The following is a 16,525-nucleotide window of genomic DNA, read 5'->3' as shown; positions in this document are numbered from 1 at the left end:
AACAATGGAACATTTGCATTTCTCTAGTCCTCCCCTTGTGAGGATTGGAAAATCATCTTCAGAGCATCTGCTATCTCCTCCCTGACCTCCTTCAATAGCCTGGGAAACAATCCACTGGCCCAGGCAACTTATCAACTTTCAAGGATTCCAATCCTTAAGAGTACTTCCTCTCTCTTCATGATTGTTCCATGCAATATCTGTGTTCTTCCTGGACTACTATATCTGCATCATTCATTTCCTTAGTAAACACAGAGACAAAATATTCATTTAAAACCCTTCTAACAGTCTCTGCATCTACACACAAGTTCCCTTCTTCATCTCGGATAGGTCCCTCTTTTTTCTCAACTCACCTTTTACTATTAATATATTGATAAAACATCCTTGGGTTTTCTTTAATGTTACTTGCAAATCTTTTTTCATGCCCTCTGTTTGATTTCCTTATTTCCTCCCCCCCCCTGCCCGCCCAAAATAGCAGTGGGCTAAATAGCTGGCTTGCAATGCAGAACAATGCCAGCAGCGCGGGTTCAATTCCCGTACCGGCCTTCCCGAAAAGGCGGCGGAATGTGTGGCGACTAGGGGCTTTTCACAGTACCTTCACGGGGGCCTACTTGTGACAATAAGCGATTATTATTTTTTACTTCACCTCTGCACTTCCCATACTCGTCTAGGCTACATACAGTGTTTAGTTCTTTGTCCCTATTGTATGGTTTCTTTTTCTGTTTGATCTTCCCTTGTACTCCTCTAGGCAACTGGAGTGGGGTGGGAAGAGGGTTAAATTTGGCAGTACCGCTGTTATTTTTGATGGGGACAGGTCTACTTTGTACATTTAGGATCTCGCTTTTTAGTGCCTTCCACGGATTTATTCTCTAGCAGTGCTAGCCAGTCCACCTCAGCCAAGTTCCTTCTCATTTCTGCAAAACGTGCCTTCCCCAGTTCAAAGTTTTCATGCCTGGTTTATCTCTGTCCTTTTCCACAGTAATACTGAATCTAAGTGAATTGGGATCACTATCCCCAATACGGTCGCCGACTGTGACTTCACCCACTGGCCCTTCTTTTGTTCCCAAGACTAGGTCTAGAATTGCATCGCCTCTCGTTGGGTTTGTCACTAATTGATTGAAAATAAATTCCTGGACACGCTACATTAGTTTTTCTCCCTAGTTCCCCTTATATTGTTTGAATTCCAGTTGACATTGGGATAATTAAAGTCACCTACTATTATTGTTCTTACAAGCAGAAATTTGCCTACATATTTGATCTTCTATCTCCCTTTCACTATCGAACAAATTATTGTATTCGAGCATGAAGAAGTGGTCATGGAAGACGTGGTTCACCATAGAGGAAAAGGCCAATGCGGCCACAGGGGCTGGTTTAGCACACTGGGCTAAATCACTGGCTTTTAAAACAGACCAAGGCAGGCCAGCAATACTGTTCAATTCCTGTACCAGACTCCCCGAACAGGCGCCGGAATGTGGCGACTAGGGGCTTTTCACAGTAACTTCATTTGAAGCCTACTTGTGACAATAAGCGATTTTCATTTTATTTCATTTCAAAGGGAAGATTCATTCCTTGTCTAAAACCATTAGCAGCCACAAGGTTACAACGAGATGTCTGTAAAAGGGTTAGCTCAAACTTTACTAGCAATGGCAGAGTTAAATATAAGCAATGTTAATTAATGTGTAAATTGTCCAGCATTTTGTAGACGAAAAAGATATCCCATGAACTACAAATTGCCACAAGTGGCTGGAAGACTTACATCATTCCATCATTAGTATCATGAAAAAATGGCAACTTTCCCTCAATCAGATATACAGCAGCAGTGACCTCAGGATCTCATTTATTGTGTTACCAGAAATGGTTGCGTTGACTACAAAGGAAACATGACTAATTAGCGTTGTTGAAATTGACCAAAGCTGATACTGTTAATGGGAGCAAGAGCAATTTCAAGAAACTTAACCAATGCCAAGTAAACCTATTGGCCAAGTGCTTCTTCAGCAAAATTTAATTTTAACAAGTAGTTAACTTCCTATGGTCTTGCACTGGGGGGGGGGGGGGGGGGGGGGGGGGGGGAGAAGAGAGAGAGAGAGAGAGAGAGAGAGAGAGAGAGAGAGAGAGAGAAAAGAGCTGATTGGAGCAAAACTAAAGACTTTGAAAAGAAAACGAGTCATAGCAAGCAGGGTCATTTAAAAAATATATATATATATTTTTACAAAGCCAAGTGAATCTGTAGGGAGCCTGCAGGCCACACAAACGTGTTTTTAAGTTGGGAAAGAGAAAACAGGTAACAGATGAAACAGTACCACTAAAGAGGGCACCACTGGGTTTCCAATTAATTATATATGAGCAAAAGTAAAATTGGAACTGGGAAAGGACGTGTGGAGCTATAATCGGCACTGAAGTTGAGCAGCATGCGTTTTAAACTTTGTGGTGGAAAACAGGAGTGCGGAGCAAGGCTTGGAGCATGAGCTTTAGATCTTGGGAGTGGAAGGCAAAGCTTAAGACACAACTGCCACTTATTTAGTGAGTGGGATAAGACTAATAGGGGAGCAGGATTCCATTTTGTTTCAATTAGTAGTGATGATCTTTCCTTCTAAAGATTCCCAGTGTGGCGCTTCTTAAAAATAAAAAGAACTGATAAGCTGGCTGAAATTTCCATGAGAGAAAGATAAGTTTTGGAAAATCACAATGTGATGTAAGTGAGCAATCCATGGCAGAAGTGGCAAAAAGAAATTATGCCAAGGATCACATTTAAAATGCTTAACATTCAATTTTAAATGTTGACAAAGTGCAACTGATGATTACGACAACAAATTTTTGGACAAGAAAAGTATGCTATTCAGAAGACGTCAAAATAATACGTACTGGATAAACTGTGGGCTGACTGATATTATGCAAGCAAGGTTCACCATGAGATCAATTACCACAACAACAATGGGAAATTACACATGAAAATTAAACTTGGCACGGTAGCACAGCGGTTAGCACTGTTGCTTCACAACTCCAGGGTCCCAGGTTCGATTCCCGGCTTGGGTCACTGTCGGTGTGGAGTCTGCACGTTCTCCCAGTGTCTGCGTGGGTTTCCTCCAGCTGCTCAGGTTTCCGCCCACAGTACATATGCAGGTTAGGTGGATTGGCCATGCTAAATTGCCCTTAGTATCCAAAAAGGTTAGGTGGGGTTACTGGGTTATAGGGTGGAGGTGCGGCTTGGTGCCCTTCCCAAGGGCTGATGCCCAAGACTCGATGGGCTGAATGGTCTCCTTCTGTACTGTAAATTCTTTGATTCTATGTTGCTGTTTATAGTTAAAGGTTGCAACAAAAAGGTATTTCTCTGCAATAAGGTCCCAATAAGTTTTTCTCTATTCAATTTAGGTATCCCAAAGAAATCTCAAGAAAACCATAATTGCACAGCGCTTCTTGCATCAAAAAAAGGCTTCCTCAGCTTTTGAACAACCTTGCAACCCTTGAGCTTAAAGTGCAGTGCTTACAACCTTGAGAGTTTGCTTTTATTTGTTAAGTCTGCATCAACTCCCATTTGACATTTCAGTGGTCACCAGCACAGGCAGAGTTTCAAGCAAGCTGGATAGAAAGCCAGAGTTTGATGAAAGGAAGCCATTGACACACATCGACAAAATCACAATGGCTGTTATTTAAGTGAAAAGTCAGTCTTTGAGTTGGTTTGTTTTGTCAGTTTTGAAAAGGAGCCAACACCTGATGTGGGGGTAATTAATTGGAATGAAAGAAAAATACTGTGTCATTATTAATTAGGTTTGTTAAAGAAAACTAAAAATATTGCAAAATTAACAACTTAATTTCCACGGATAGCATTGAATGATGACACTGGTGTATGATTCTCAGCTTATCCATTTTCCAAAGTGGCACGGTAGCACAGTGGTTAGCGCTGCTGCCTCACAGCACTTGGGACCTGGGTTTAGTTCTGGCTACTGGTGACTGTCTGTGCACTTTCTCCCTGCTTCTGTGTGGGTTTCCTCTGGGCTCTCTGGTTTCCTCCCACAGTCTAAAGATGTGCAGGTTAGGTGGATTGGCCGTGCTAAATTGCTCCTTAGTGTCCAATGGTTAGGTGGGGTTACGGTTTTGCAGGCGAGTGGGCCTCGGTAGAGTGCTCTTTCAGTGGGTCAGTGCAGACTCAATGGGCTGAAAGGCCCCCTTCTGCATTGTAGGGATTCTATGCTCAAAGCAACCCAAAAACTGTTTCGTGAAAAAACCTAAAGAAATCTGTTGGTTATTGATGTGACTAAACATTAAAGCAAGTGATCAACATTTTGGGCAATTTGTTCAGTGAATTTAAATGTTCTTGTGGGGGAAAAGCGGAGAAAAAGATTTGATGCTTGTATTTGTGGATTAACTACAGCCCACGAGTACAATGTTTCCCTTTGCCACCATTCTTAAAAGGAGATTAAAGATACTAACAAAAACTATATACTAATGAGTACCTCCTCAGCTGCCTCACCTCGCAACGGACTGTACATCTCCTCTCAATGTTTCATTGAAACGCATTTCCGTCAATCGTGTGCCTAATTAGTCACCGACACATCACTGTCAACTTTCACCCACTTTTCCCATTGTCCCCTGTAGGAGTCATTCAATTGATTTTGGGTTCTCAAACAGCATCTACCCTGGCCAAAGTCTCCAAATACTTGCCATGATTGTGGCCATGCTACTGCTTCTCTTTTCAGTTTCTTTGGATTTCAACAAAGTTGACTGTTCCGTTTACCTCTCCCTCTGCTCAACATGTTACAGTATAGATAGCTTTCAGTAGCCTTTCCCCCCAATCTCCCTCCCATTATGGCAAAACTGTGAACCATTTTACCCCAAAACAATCTACCTAGCTTTATCTCGCACCACTTCACATAGCCTACTCAAAGCGTGACTCCTGAAACGGGCTTTAATCACTTCCCTAAACTCCTAAGTGATGCCCAATTTCTCACTTGCAACAAGAAATTTCCCAATGATAAAGGAGAGATACAAACAAAAGTATTAGCAGTAATGAAGCCTGAATTTCAGAGTATAAAATAATCAAAAAGGATAACATTTAATCAAGAATTCAACAGGCAGTGTAAGTGCAGATTTGTTTCGTTCTCACCAGTAATCAGTCCACCAACTGGTTTGATACTGAGGAACTGCTGGTCATGCTTGGCTCTTTCTTCCACCGTAATGGTACAGATATCCAGGCCCCCTGTTTCAAAATAAAAAACAAGCCATCAGATCATCAATGGATCATTTTTGTGCCGGAATGTGGCGACTAGGGGCTTTTCACAGTAACTTCACTGAAGCCTACTTGTGACAATAAGCGATTATTATTATTAGTAGTAGTAGTACAAAGAAGTAAAACTTAGGTTCCCCATGGGAAAAACAAACGGGCCCTTTAAGACTGCACAAAAACAAAACCATACAAATGGATGAGCTCCACCATGATATTAATGCAACAATCAGCATGATGTAAAACTCACTGTCCCCTCATCTTTCCCCAACTTGACTTTTTTTCCATGAGGTTTTATCAGTTGTGTATAGCTGTAATCTAACCCAATATTCAAGAGAAACAAACGATTAGCTTCCATTTGGATTCTCATTTTTTAAAAAAACATTGAGTTTGCACGATTGCATTCTTTTCAACTCATTGTATGAAAATTCTGTGCCTATGAAAATGCTGAAGCAGCAGACAGTCCGGTCACACTTTTTAAAAATCAGGGAATTTTGATCCACAAGCGGAGTAATGAAGTTACAGAGCTGGAGTTATGCACCAAGATATTTGACATTTCATTTCTTGGATGCAAAAATTCTCCAAATGTGACTATAGGTAAAAGCCAACGGTTATCTGGATTTGCCAGGCACCTATAGATACATGGAAAAGGAACGAACAGCAATGGTGAAAATTTATACAAGGACTTTCATAGAATTTTTTTTCATAGAATTTACAGTGCAGAAGGTGGCCATTCGGCCCATCGAGTCTGCACCGGCTCTTGGAAAGAGCAACCTACCCAAGGTCCACACCTCCACCCTATCCCCGTAACCCAGCAACCCCACCCAACACTATGGGCAATTTTGGACACTAAGGGCAATTTAGCATGGCCAATCCACCTAACCTGCACATCTTTGGACTGTGGGAGGAAACCGGAGCACCCGGAGGAAACCCACGCACACACAGGGAGGATGTGCAGACTCCGCACAGACAGTGACCCAAGCCGGAGTCGAACCTGGGACCCTGGAGCTGTGAAGCAATTGTGCTATCCACAATGCTACCGTGCTGCCTGACTTGAAATCAGTGAAAACACCAGGACCTGTGATCCAATCATCGAAGAATTACCTGGAGTCGCTGTGCTAATTTACCTCCGGTTAACATAACTGGCCTCATTAAATTCGGCTTGCATTATGCACTTTGTAACTGTCCTCACCCATGCCTCCTGTTTCGCTGTGCAATATGCAGAAAACTAGTTATCTACAGAGAATCCTGTCCATTGTGGGAGACAATTAAGATTTCACTGTATTGAAGTTGAACTTAAATATCATTGCTGTGAGCATTAAGATTTTTCTTTTAAATTTCTTGAATATGGAGACTTCAGGGCTTCTTGCACAAACAAAATTCCCAACTATTTTCCAATTCTGAATTATTTGGGGGAAATAATGACTTCACATTTCACTTCAGTAAGCTCACAGGAGAGAGCACATCACTTGTGAGATTTGCATTACCCTGTAGTTACATACATTTCCCAATGTCCAAATTGGCTGTGGGTCATACAAAATTTTGATTTTAAAATTCATCTTTTGCTTTCAAGTGCCTTCATGGCCTTGCCTCTCCCCATCTCTGTAATCTCCATCAGCCTCACAACTGAGAGATACCTGCACTGCTCAAAACTCTGGCCTCTGAGCATCCCAGATTTTAATTGCTCAGCCACTGATGGTTGCCTCATTCCAAAGCTCTGGAATTCCTTCCCTATACCTCTCTACCTCGTTTTCCGTCTTTTAAGACTCTTCTCCTGGCTAACCTCTTTCATCAAGCTTTGGGTCATTTCACCTAATATCTCTTGATGTGAATCAGTGCCACACTTCGTTTTATAATGTTTCTGTGAAGGATCGTGGGATTCATGTTAAAGGCACCATATAGATAAGATGTTGTTGCTGTTGTGATAAAATGTTATGCTGTTTCTAGGATTTCAACAAAACAATGGCCCATACCTTCCTGATACACCCCAGCATCACATTTGGGTGGGTACCCCAATGATGCCCTGGCAAATCTTTCTAGGACGTTCCCACCCAGGGATTTATATGGCAATTGCCCAGATGCACCAACTTCCCCTGGACAGTCCTGGGCTGGGAACCACCCGACAGAAGCAATTTAAATTTCTATGTTCGGATGTTTCTCCAAGTTTTTCTCTGATAGGTACTCTGAAAGAGTTAGAGGAGGATTAAAAAAAAACACTTCTAACTAACTCCTCAGTAACTATTTAAACACCCAAATTCGCCTTGCACGAGTCACTCTGCGCGCAGGCAAGCCAACCACACAACCCGACCTGACAACGGACACCCCTTCCCCTCCTGGTCCGACACTCCTCTCCCGGTCTCTCCCCCCCACCCCCCCCCCCCGATTGTCTGAACCATTTACCTTTGAAACCTATCCTCACCCTTTAAACTGTCCCTTTAAATATCTCCTTTACGGCAGCTAGTGGTTTCTTCCCTCTGTCCCAGTTACTCCACTCCAATGCACTGCTTCGCTGCTCCTGTCTCACCCAGCCTGAGTGAGGAAGATTGGGTGAGACAGGGGCTTTGCAATTTCAACAAGTGCAAATCCACCGGGGAACTGCCACTCTGTGGAAATTGCTACACCACCTTTATTGTGGAACATTAGGTTAACAATCATTACGCTAATAAGACACCAGCTCAATGGTTTCACTGTAGGGAGGCATCAAATTGAGGCTAGCTTTTTTCTATTATAGTATAATAAAGGATTTTAGCCCAACCCACATTCTTGAAGCCCCTGACAGGCTGTTCAGAGCAGCACGAGTGTTTGTACTTCTGGGAGTGGGCTGCACACTGACTGTATATCACATGGGATTAAACACACAAACTGCACCATTCTCAAAATAAAGTACTGAAATCAACTTCAAGATTCTGTCTTAGCCTGCAGCAACAATTTCTACCCGAGGGAGGGAAATTCTGAGCATACCATTCACACGTATTTATTGTAAGGGTAAGATGAATAAGCCCTGAATGTAGACGAGTAACTATTACCCGCCCTGACAGCTGGGTGCAATGAGGACCATCACAGCAAACTTTCTTGAAGCTGAGAAATTGGGCTTGGAAATATTCAAAGGCTCAAAGCAACAATCAAAATAACATTTAACATTCTGCAAAGAACTTACCTCCAAAAGCAGTCGGAAACTGAGCCATGCTTCCTTTAGTTTTAACTAGTCAGCAGATGCCTGGAATAGATTAGCAATTATTAGCTGATTGAGCAGATACTGGAGCTTACTTAATGTTATACAACATGGGCAATGTAAACTGTAATTTCACCTCTGGTGAAATACAAAATTCTACAATGAGTCATTATTTGCACATTGACTATGGCATTGAACTGTAAATTCCAAGTGAAAATTAAATGCAGTATAAAAACAGAAAATACTGGGACGACTGAGCAGGTCAGGCAATATTCAGTAAGGGAGAAAGAGTTAACATTTCAGATCAATAACTTTTCATCAGAACTTCTCATCCAATACAAAGAAACAATGAGGAGGAGCCAAAAAGAGGCAAACTGAAATCCATCTGAAGAGACTAGCAGAACTTCAAGGCAGGCATTACTGGAAGAGAAGTGGCGTGAATTAAACAAAAATACAAAAGCAAAATACAGCAGATGCTGGAAATTTGAATTAAAAAAAAACAACATGCGGAAAATACTCAGCAAGTTTGACAGCACTGGTGAAGAGAGGTAACAGAACAAAATGTTTTAGGTCGATGAAACAGGTCAGGTTTCCAGCATCTGCAATATTTTGCATTTGCATTAGTGAAGGGGGAGATCAGTGGGAGAGGGAGGTGCCATGGGTTAGATCTTTAGGTCAATGATAGAAAGGTAAGGATGGGATAATGACGGTTGAAAAACTGGTTTGGCAGGCACAGAGGTTAGGATTGCAGGGGTTTTTGTAAATACATCCGGAGTAAAAAGTGTCAAAACAAAGTAGTTAGTTTTGGAAAAGGTACAGAGCTGTTCATGTCACCAGGCATCTAAATTTCCACCATCTTCAAGAACATTTAGGGATGAGCAACAAATGTGGCCTCGCCAACAATGTCCATATCCCATGAAGGAATTATGCAAAATAACAGATAATTGGAACATGCTCCTTGCATGAAAAAAAAATCGATGCTCTCCCAAAAATGAGGCATCGATTTTCCAGGAAAACAGGCATTTCGTAACTATAGCAATGACTGATAAGGAGGTAGTGGAAAGATAGAGAACATTGAAAAGAGCATACTGCCTTAAAACCGGGTGGTCTGCACACAAAAAAAAAGGTGCTAGCGGAAATAGCACTGAAATGAGTCAATCTGGCAGTGATCTCTGATGAAACATCAGAATTAGAAGTTAAACCAAATGACTGAAAAACATAACAGAACAAAAGGCATCATAAAATACCCAGAGATATGGGCCAGGATTCTCCGACCATAATAAAATACCCAGAGATATGGTCCGGGATTCTCCTAGCCCGCTCGATGCGCGAGCATCGCGTCACGCTGCCCTGACGCCGGACGCCGATTTTCGGGCGCCCGCGGGATCGCCGCCGCGCCTGTTGGGGGCCCCCCCCCCCGGCCGATTCTCCGTGCCTCGACGGGCTGAATGCACACCAAGTTCGGCTGAGTCCCGCCGGCGTGGGTTACGTATGGTTCCACCCGGTGGGACCGCGGGAGCTCAGTCTGCGGGGGCCGTCCGACCTCGGGGGAGGGGGGTTGGGGGGGGCCTGCACGGTGGCCTGGCCAGTGATCAGGGCCTACCGATCGGCGGGTGGGCTAGTTCCGTGGGAATCTATGTTCCTCTGCGCCAGGCCCCTGTAGACGGGAACCCACGCACATGCGCAATCTCGCGTCGTCTGTTGGCGCATGCGCGATCTCGCACCGGCTTTTGGGCGCCGGAGCTGTGGACACCACTCCGGCGCCGTACTAGCCCCCTGGGTAAAATAGGACCGAGTCAGCGCGGCTTTGTCAAAGGGAGGTCATGGCTGTCAAATCGGTTAGAGTTCTTTGAGGAAGTAACAAGCAAGTTAGACAAAGGAGATTCAGTGGCCATGATATATTTAGATCTCCAGAAGGCCTTTGACAAGGTGCCACATAGGAGACTGTTAAATAAGTTAAGAGCCCATGGTGTAAAGGGTAAGAAACTGGCATAGATAGAGGATTGTTTGACTAGCAAGAAGGCAGAGAGTGGGGATAAAGGGGTATTTTTCAGGATGGCAGCCGGTGACCAGTGGTGTGCCTCAGGGGTCTGTGCTGGGACCACAACTTTTCACAATGTACATTAATGATCTGGAAGGAGGAACTGATGGCGCTGTTGCTAAGTTTGCAGATGATACAAAGATCTGCAGAGGGACAGGTAGTATTGAGGCAGCAGAAAGATTTGGACAAGCTAGGAGAGAGGGCAATGAAGTGGCAAATGAAATACAACGTGGAAAAGTGTGAGCTTATGCACTTTGGAAAGAGGAATTTAGGGATAGACTATTTTCTAAATGGGGAAGTGCTTCGGAAAGCAGAAGCACAAAGGGACTTGGGAGTCCTTGTTCACGATTCTCTTAAGGTTAATGTGCAGGTTCAGTCGGCAGTTAAGGCAAATGCAATGTTAGCATTCATGTCAAGAGGGCTAGAATACAAGACCAGGGATGTACTTCTGAGGTTGTAACAGGCTCTGGTCAGACCACATTTGGAGTATTGTCAGCAGTTTTGGACCCTATATCTATGGAAGGATGTGCTGGCCTTGGAAAGGGTCCAGAGGTGGTTCACAAGAATGATCCCTGGAATGAAGAGCTTGTCATATGAGGAACGGTTGAGGACTCTGGGTCTGTACTGGTTGAGAGTTAAGAAAGATGAGGGGGAATCTTATTGAAACTTACAGGATACTGCGAGGCCTGGATAGAGTGGACGTGGAGAGGATGTTTCCACTTGTAGGAAAAACTAGAACCAGAGGACACCATCTCAGACTAAAGGGACAATCCTTTCAAACAGAGATGAGGAGGAATTTCTTCAGCCAGAGAGTGGTGAATCTGTGGAACTCATTGCCGCAGAAGGCTGTGGAGGCCACATCACTGTGTCTTTAAGACAGAGATAGATAGGTTCTTGTTTAATAAGGGGATCAGGGGTTATGGGGAGAAGGCATGAGAAAATATCAGCCATGATTGAATGGCGGCGCAGACTCGATGGGCCGAGTGGCCAAATTCTGCTCCTATGTCTTATGGATTACCAAACTGGTATCTGGCAAATGTCAGAGCTGAAAGGGATGCAATTACAAACCTCTGCGGCCTCTGTAAAAAAATCGAAGATTGAAAGAACATAGAACATACAGTGCAGAAGGAGGCCATTCGGCCCATCAAGTCTGCACCCACCCACTTAAGCTATCACTTCCACCCTATCCCCGTAACCCCTCCTAACCTTTTTGGTCACCAAGGGCAATTTATCATGGCCAATCCACCTAACCTGCACATCTTTGGACTGTGGGAGGAAACCGGAGCACCCGGAGGAAACCCACGTGGAGAACGTGCAGACTCCGCACAGACAGTGACCCAGTGGGGAATCGAACCTGGACCCTGACGCTACGAAGCCACAGTGCTATCCACTTGTGCTACCGTGCTGAAAGGGATCTTGTTGAGGTATTAAAAGGTCCGTAAGAGTTTGAATTGACCATATCCCTATGAAACATAAGGAAAACAACAGAACAACAAAGGATATAGAATGAAAGTCAGAAGAGGGAAGATGAAGTTAGATGCAACTATCTCAAACCAATATTTGAATTGACTGCGCGGGAGGTGGCTGAGACAGGTAGCATCATCATTTTGGGAAAATACGGTGACGGATGTCGGCAGGTGAACGGTGCAGCTGGTTTTTAAAAATAGTAGCAACTAATAGTATAGATTGGAGTGATTCTCTCAGAACATGTACATTCTTCTGCATTTCTATCAACATGTCGTGGAAAGATTGAGAACAAAGATTGAGAAAAGAGCATTCGGCCATTTTCTACCAAAATGATGGGTTTTCAAATATTGTGAAATAGGGGGAGATGGTGGTCTCCTGGTCCAGTAACCCAAACTCAGCCTCTGGGGCACAGGTTCAAATTCCATCACGGCAGGTAGTAGGATTTAATTTGATTTATTAATAAAATATGGACTTGAAAGCTAGCCTCTGTAATGGTGATCATGACAACTATCAATGATAGTTGTAAAAACCCATCTGGTTTGCTAATGCCCTTCAGGGAAGGAAATTTGTCACCTTACCCAGTCTGGCCTTCATGAGAGTCTAGACCTACAACAATGTGGCTGACTTTCAACTGCCCCGTGAAAAGGCCGAGCAAGCCACTTAGTTCAAGAGCAATTAGGGATTGTCAATGTTGCAATGGTGTGGCGAGTGAATGTGCCTGTTGAGGAAGTCTTTAATCATTTGTAATGACACACATCTATGCAGTACAGGGTACAGGCATGGAGATATCTCCATGTGTAGATCTTAACATGCTGCCGCTCAACACCGATGCTAGGTCTGGGCTATGTGCCTTCTTACATCAGTATATTGGTGGTACGTACTCAAACCCACATTAACCTTGTTCATACATACAGGACAGGCAACAAATGCCACCCTTACCAAGGCACCCACGTCCCATGAAATAAAAAATGAATCTTACATAGTTCTCAGTTGTGTCATACATCATTTTATACTTCATAATGCAACATCTAAATCTACAGTTCCACATTGCCGATCACGAGGAGTTCTAGGTATGTTCACATCTACAGACATTAACCAGAAATTCAAAAATTGGGCTCTACAAAATGCAAGTATATCGGTACCATTTGGAATTTCATTAGAATTTACAGTGCAGGAGGCCGCCATTCGGCCCATCGAGTCTGCACCGGCCCTCGGAAAAAGCATCCCACCCAAGCCCACACCTTCACCCCATCCCCATAACCCAGTAACCCCACCTAACCTTTTTAGACACAAAGGGCAATTTGGCATGGTCAATTCACCTAACCTGCACATCTTTGGACTGTGGAAGGAAACCTACGCAGACACAGGGAGGATGTGCAAACTCCACACAGTCAGTGGCCCAAGCCGGGAATCGAATCTGGGACCGTGGAGCTGTGGAGCAATTGTGCTAACCACTGTGCTACCGTGCTGCCCATATTTAGGGATGTTTCGGAATTATGGGTTAAATTAGTTTCAAATGCTGCAGACAAAGAACATTTCCCATTCAGATGTCTCTTGCTGAAAAGGGATTTTAAGTATAAACACCCAATGAAGTTACCAGCGAGTTTTATAATGCGCTTACAATATAACTGAAAAAAAAAAATAAAGTCAAATCTCGTTTTCAATGCCAGATCCAGAACATGACCGAAAATGCAAAGGGGGTAGTCCAAGAAACACCTTCAATGTGTTACTGGATTCAAAGCAAAACCTTTTTTTTCCTGATTTAATTGGAGATTTAAAAAACTTGTGTCCTAACAAAACTATAAAACCGATGTATTTATACAGCACCTTTCACATAGAATACACTTAAACATATTAAACAGGATAAGAGGGAAAAGGGCCAACGGAAAGGCAAAAAATCTGCACAGTAAATTCCAGCAGTCTGTTAAAATTAGACCTCCAACGAGAATGTAATCAGCATTAATGCAATCACCAGTTACAACTACAGGAAATCGACACTCAAAACAGATTAGGAACAAGCTATTTTGTAGTGTTTATTTAGGCACAGTAAAATCAACTGCAAATGGACAGTGCAGAGAACATTAAACAGTAAATAGTAACTAGAATTGTTGAAACAAACTGATTTTGCACCCCCCTCCGGAAAATCGTATGGTTAAAGATGTTAAGATTGGAGCAGAGCAGACAAAAACAAACTGTTTCCAGTGAATAAGGGAACAAGAACAAAGAGACATTGAAGGGAAAGACAGAAAGCAGAATAGTTGAGGGGTAATTGTCAAGGGTTCACGATGGAAGCAAAGACCATACTGACAAAGAATTCACTAGACAGGCACTGAAGGAAAGAGGCATGATGAGATGAATACATGGGATTCAGATTACTACTCGTGTGAAGTATAAATGCCAACATGGACAAGCTGGGCCTAAAGTCTGCCTGTGCTGTAATTTCTATACAATTCCATGGCACACATTGCTGGCTGAAGTACATTTCCTCCAATCCTGTCCCAAAGTAGAGTCTTATATCACCAGTGTGAACTTCTTATCGCTCTCTCTCCTGCTCAAATGATACCGATGCTATTATTTGTCAATAACATATTAACGTTACCTTCATCACTACACAACTCTCCCCATGGGCTGCAAGACCTGGTGCAACTATTTAAATAATGTTTTGTGCTACAGACAAAAAAAACATTCTCAGGGTCCTCCAGATTCCATGTTCTTAGCTGTGCTGTTGTGATATGTAAACTGCTTTTTCCACATCAAAACTTGGAGGCGATAAGGGGGAAGAAATACAAACACCTCTGATTTACTCGCTAAATTTTTTTAAATCACCATGGGACTTCCGGTGGCGGCTATGGAGGAGTAAGTCGCACATTTGGTGGCTCCCGCTCTGGTTGGACCTTTGGACCTTTCCCCCGGACTTTCTTCCGGACTCAGTGATGCAGGCCATTCAGGATGGCTTCGCCAGACAGAAGCGGGAATGCCTGGATCCGATCAAGGAGTCAATTGATCGCCTAGAGAGCAGACTGGACGCCTAGGACCGGGCGATTCAGAAGGTGGAGAAGGCGCTGCTGGAACAAGAGGAGCACCAAACAGCAGTGGAGCTGGAGATGCTTCGAGAACAGCAGAAAAGGCTCTTGGAGAAGGTGGAGGACCTTGAGAACCGGCCCCACCGGCAGAATCTAATCTGGAGGTGGACAGGGCATACTGGGCACTTGCCAGGAAGCTGCGGGCAGGGGACCCTCCGAGGGTGATGGTGGTGAGATTCCACAGGTTCCTGGACAAGGAACGTATTCTGCAGTGGGCCAAGCGCACGCGGAGTTGCAAGTGGGAGAATAGCATCCTGTGGGTGTACCAGGACCTGAGCGTTGAGGTGGCGAGGAAGAGGGCAGGCTTCAATCAAGTCAAGGCAATTTTCTTTAAGAAGCAATTGAAGTTTGGACTGCTGTACCTGGCACGTCTGTGAGTTACGCATGAAGACCAACATCATTATTTTGAGTCGCCCGATGAGGCGTTGGACTTTGCAAAAAGAAAAAAGGACTGGTGGGAGCTTGAGAACTTTTGGACTCAGTGACAATATGTTGGCCTAAATGGGCCCCGTTTTCCTTTTGTTTTTTTCTGGGGGGTTTTTGTTTATTTGGTTTTCTTCGCTCCCCCTTGGAATGTTGGTGGGGTTTCGGTTGGGGTTTTTTCTTTCTGTTGTTAAAATTGGCTATGTCTTCTCGTATTACTTTGTATCAGTCTTTTTTTTTTTTAAAAAAGCTCGGTTTAGGGGAGATACAAGGGTGGGGTGGGGGGGGGGGGGGAAATAAAGAGTCGATTTTCCATTTTGTTTTTGGTTCATTTTTGGGGTAGATGTTGGTAACGTTCCTTGTTCCTTTTGTGTTTTATCTTGTGTGTTTATGCTTTTGTGCACTTTGGTGGGATGGAGACTTGCCCGTCTGAGTTTCGGTGGGTGGTGCTTTTGTTCTTTGTGTTTTCTTGCTGTGGGCTGTTTGTTTGGGGATTGTTGGATGAGGGAACTTGTTTACAGAAGCGGAGAGAGAGGAGCGAGGGAACAATGGGTGAGAGTCTTCTTGGCGCCAGAGACAGGGGGGGGGGGGGGGGGGGGGGTCACCAAGCTAGCTGGGTGAGCTAGCTCACGGAAGCACAGTGGGGGGGGGGGTGTACATGTTTAATTTGTTAGTTGGGTTGGGATTTATAGTGTTGCTGGTGGGGGTGGGGATGGGTTCTGCTGACGAGGGAGGGACTTCGGTGGAGGGACACTGAGTGGGTCGGGGCTGCCGCAGGGCGGGCCGGAGGAGGTGTGACGCATGGGCTAGAGGCGGGCCCAAGAAAGGAGATGGATGACCAGCGGGGGGTGGGGGGGGGCAGTAACTAGGTGGTCACCTGGAATGTCTGGGGGCTAAATGGGCCGGTGAACAGGGCACATGTGTTTGCACACCTGAGGAGACTAAGGCGGACGTGGTGATGCTGCAGGAGACACATCTTAAAGTAGTGGATCAGGTCAGGTTGAGGAAAGATTGGGTTAGTCAGGTTTTCCACTCGGGACTGGATTCAAAGACAAGGGGGGCTGCGATTTTGATCAACAAGCGGGTGCCGTTTGGGGTAGGGAGGATAGTCTCAGATGTGGAAG

General features: G+C 44.2%; 1 protein-coding gene across 12 annotated transcripts in view; it reads right to left on the bottom strand.

Moving 5' to 3' along the window:
• The window catches only part of itsn1 (intersectin 1 (SH3 domain protein)), a 295,505-nt gene that overhangs the window by 207,425 nt on the left and 71,555 nt on the right, over positions 1–16,525 (bottom strand). For all 12 annotated transcript variants that reach the window (XM_072513357.1, XM_072513350.1, XM_072513346.1 and 9 more), the window contains 2 exons: positions 8,373–8,432; positions 5,099–5,191 (listed from right to left, as the gene is read on the bottom strand). In XM_072513357.1, coding sequence (XP_072369458.1) covers positions 5,099–5,191; positions 8,373–8,400 — 121 coding nt within the window. In that variant the 5' untranslated portion in view covers positions 8,401–8,432. The remainder of the gene's footprint in view (positions 1–5,098; positions 5,192–8,372; positions 8,433–16,525) is intronic.

Source organism: Scyliorhinus torazame, chromosome 8 (genome assembly GCF_047496885.1).
Source record: "Scyliorhinus torazame isolate Kashiwa2021f chromosome 8, sScyTor2.1, whole genome shotgun sequence".
Classification (NCBI taxonomy): domain Eukaryota; kingdom Metazoa; phylum Chordata; class Chondrichthyes; order Carcharhiniformes; family Scyliorhinidae; genus Scyliorhinus; species Scyliorhinus torazame.
Note: the sequence above shows the minus strand (reverse complement) of the source record. Positions and strands in the feature narration are given on the sequence as shown.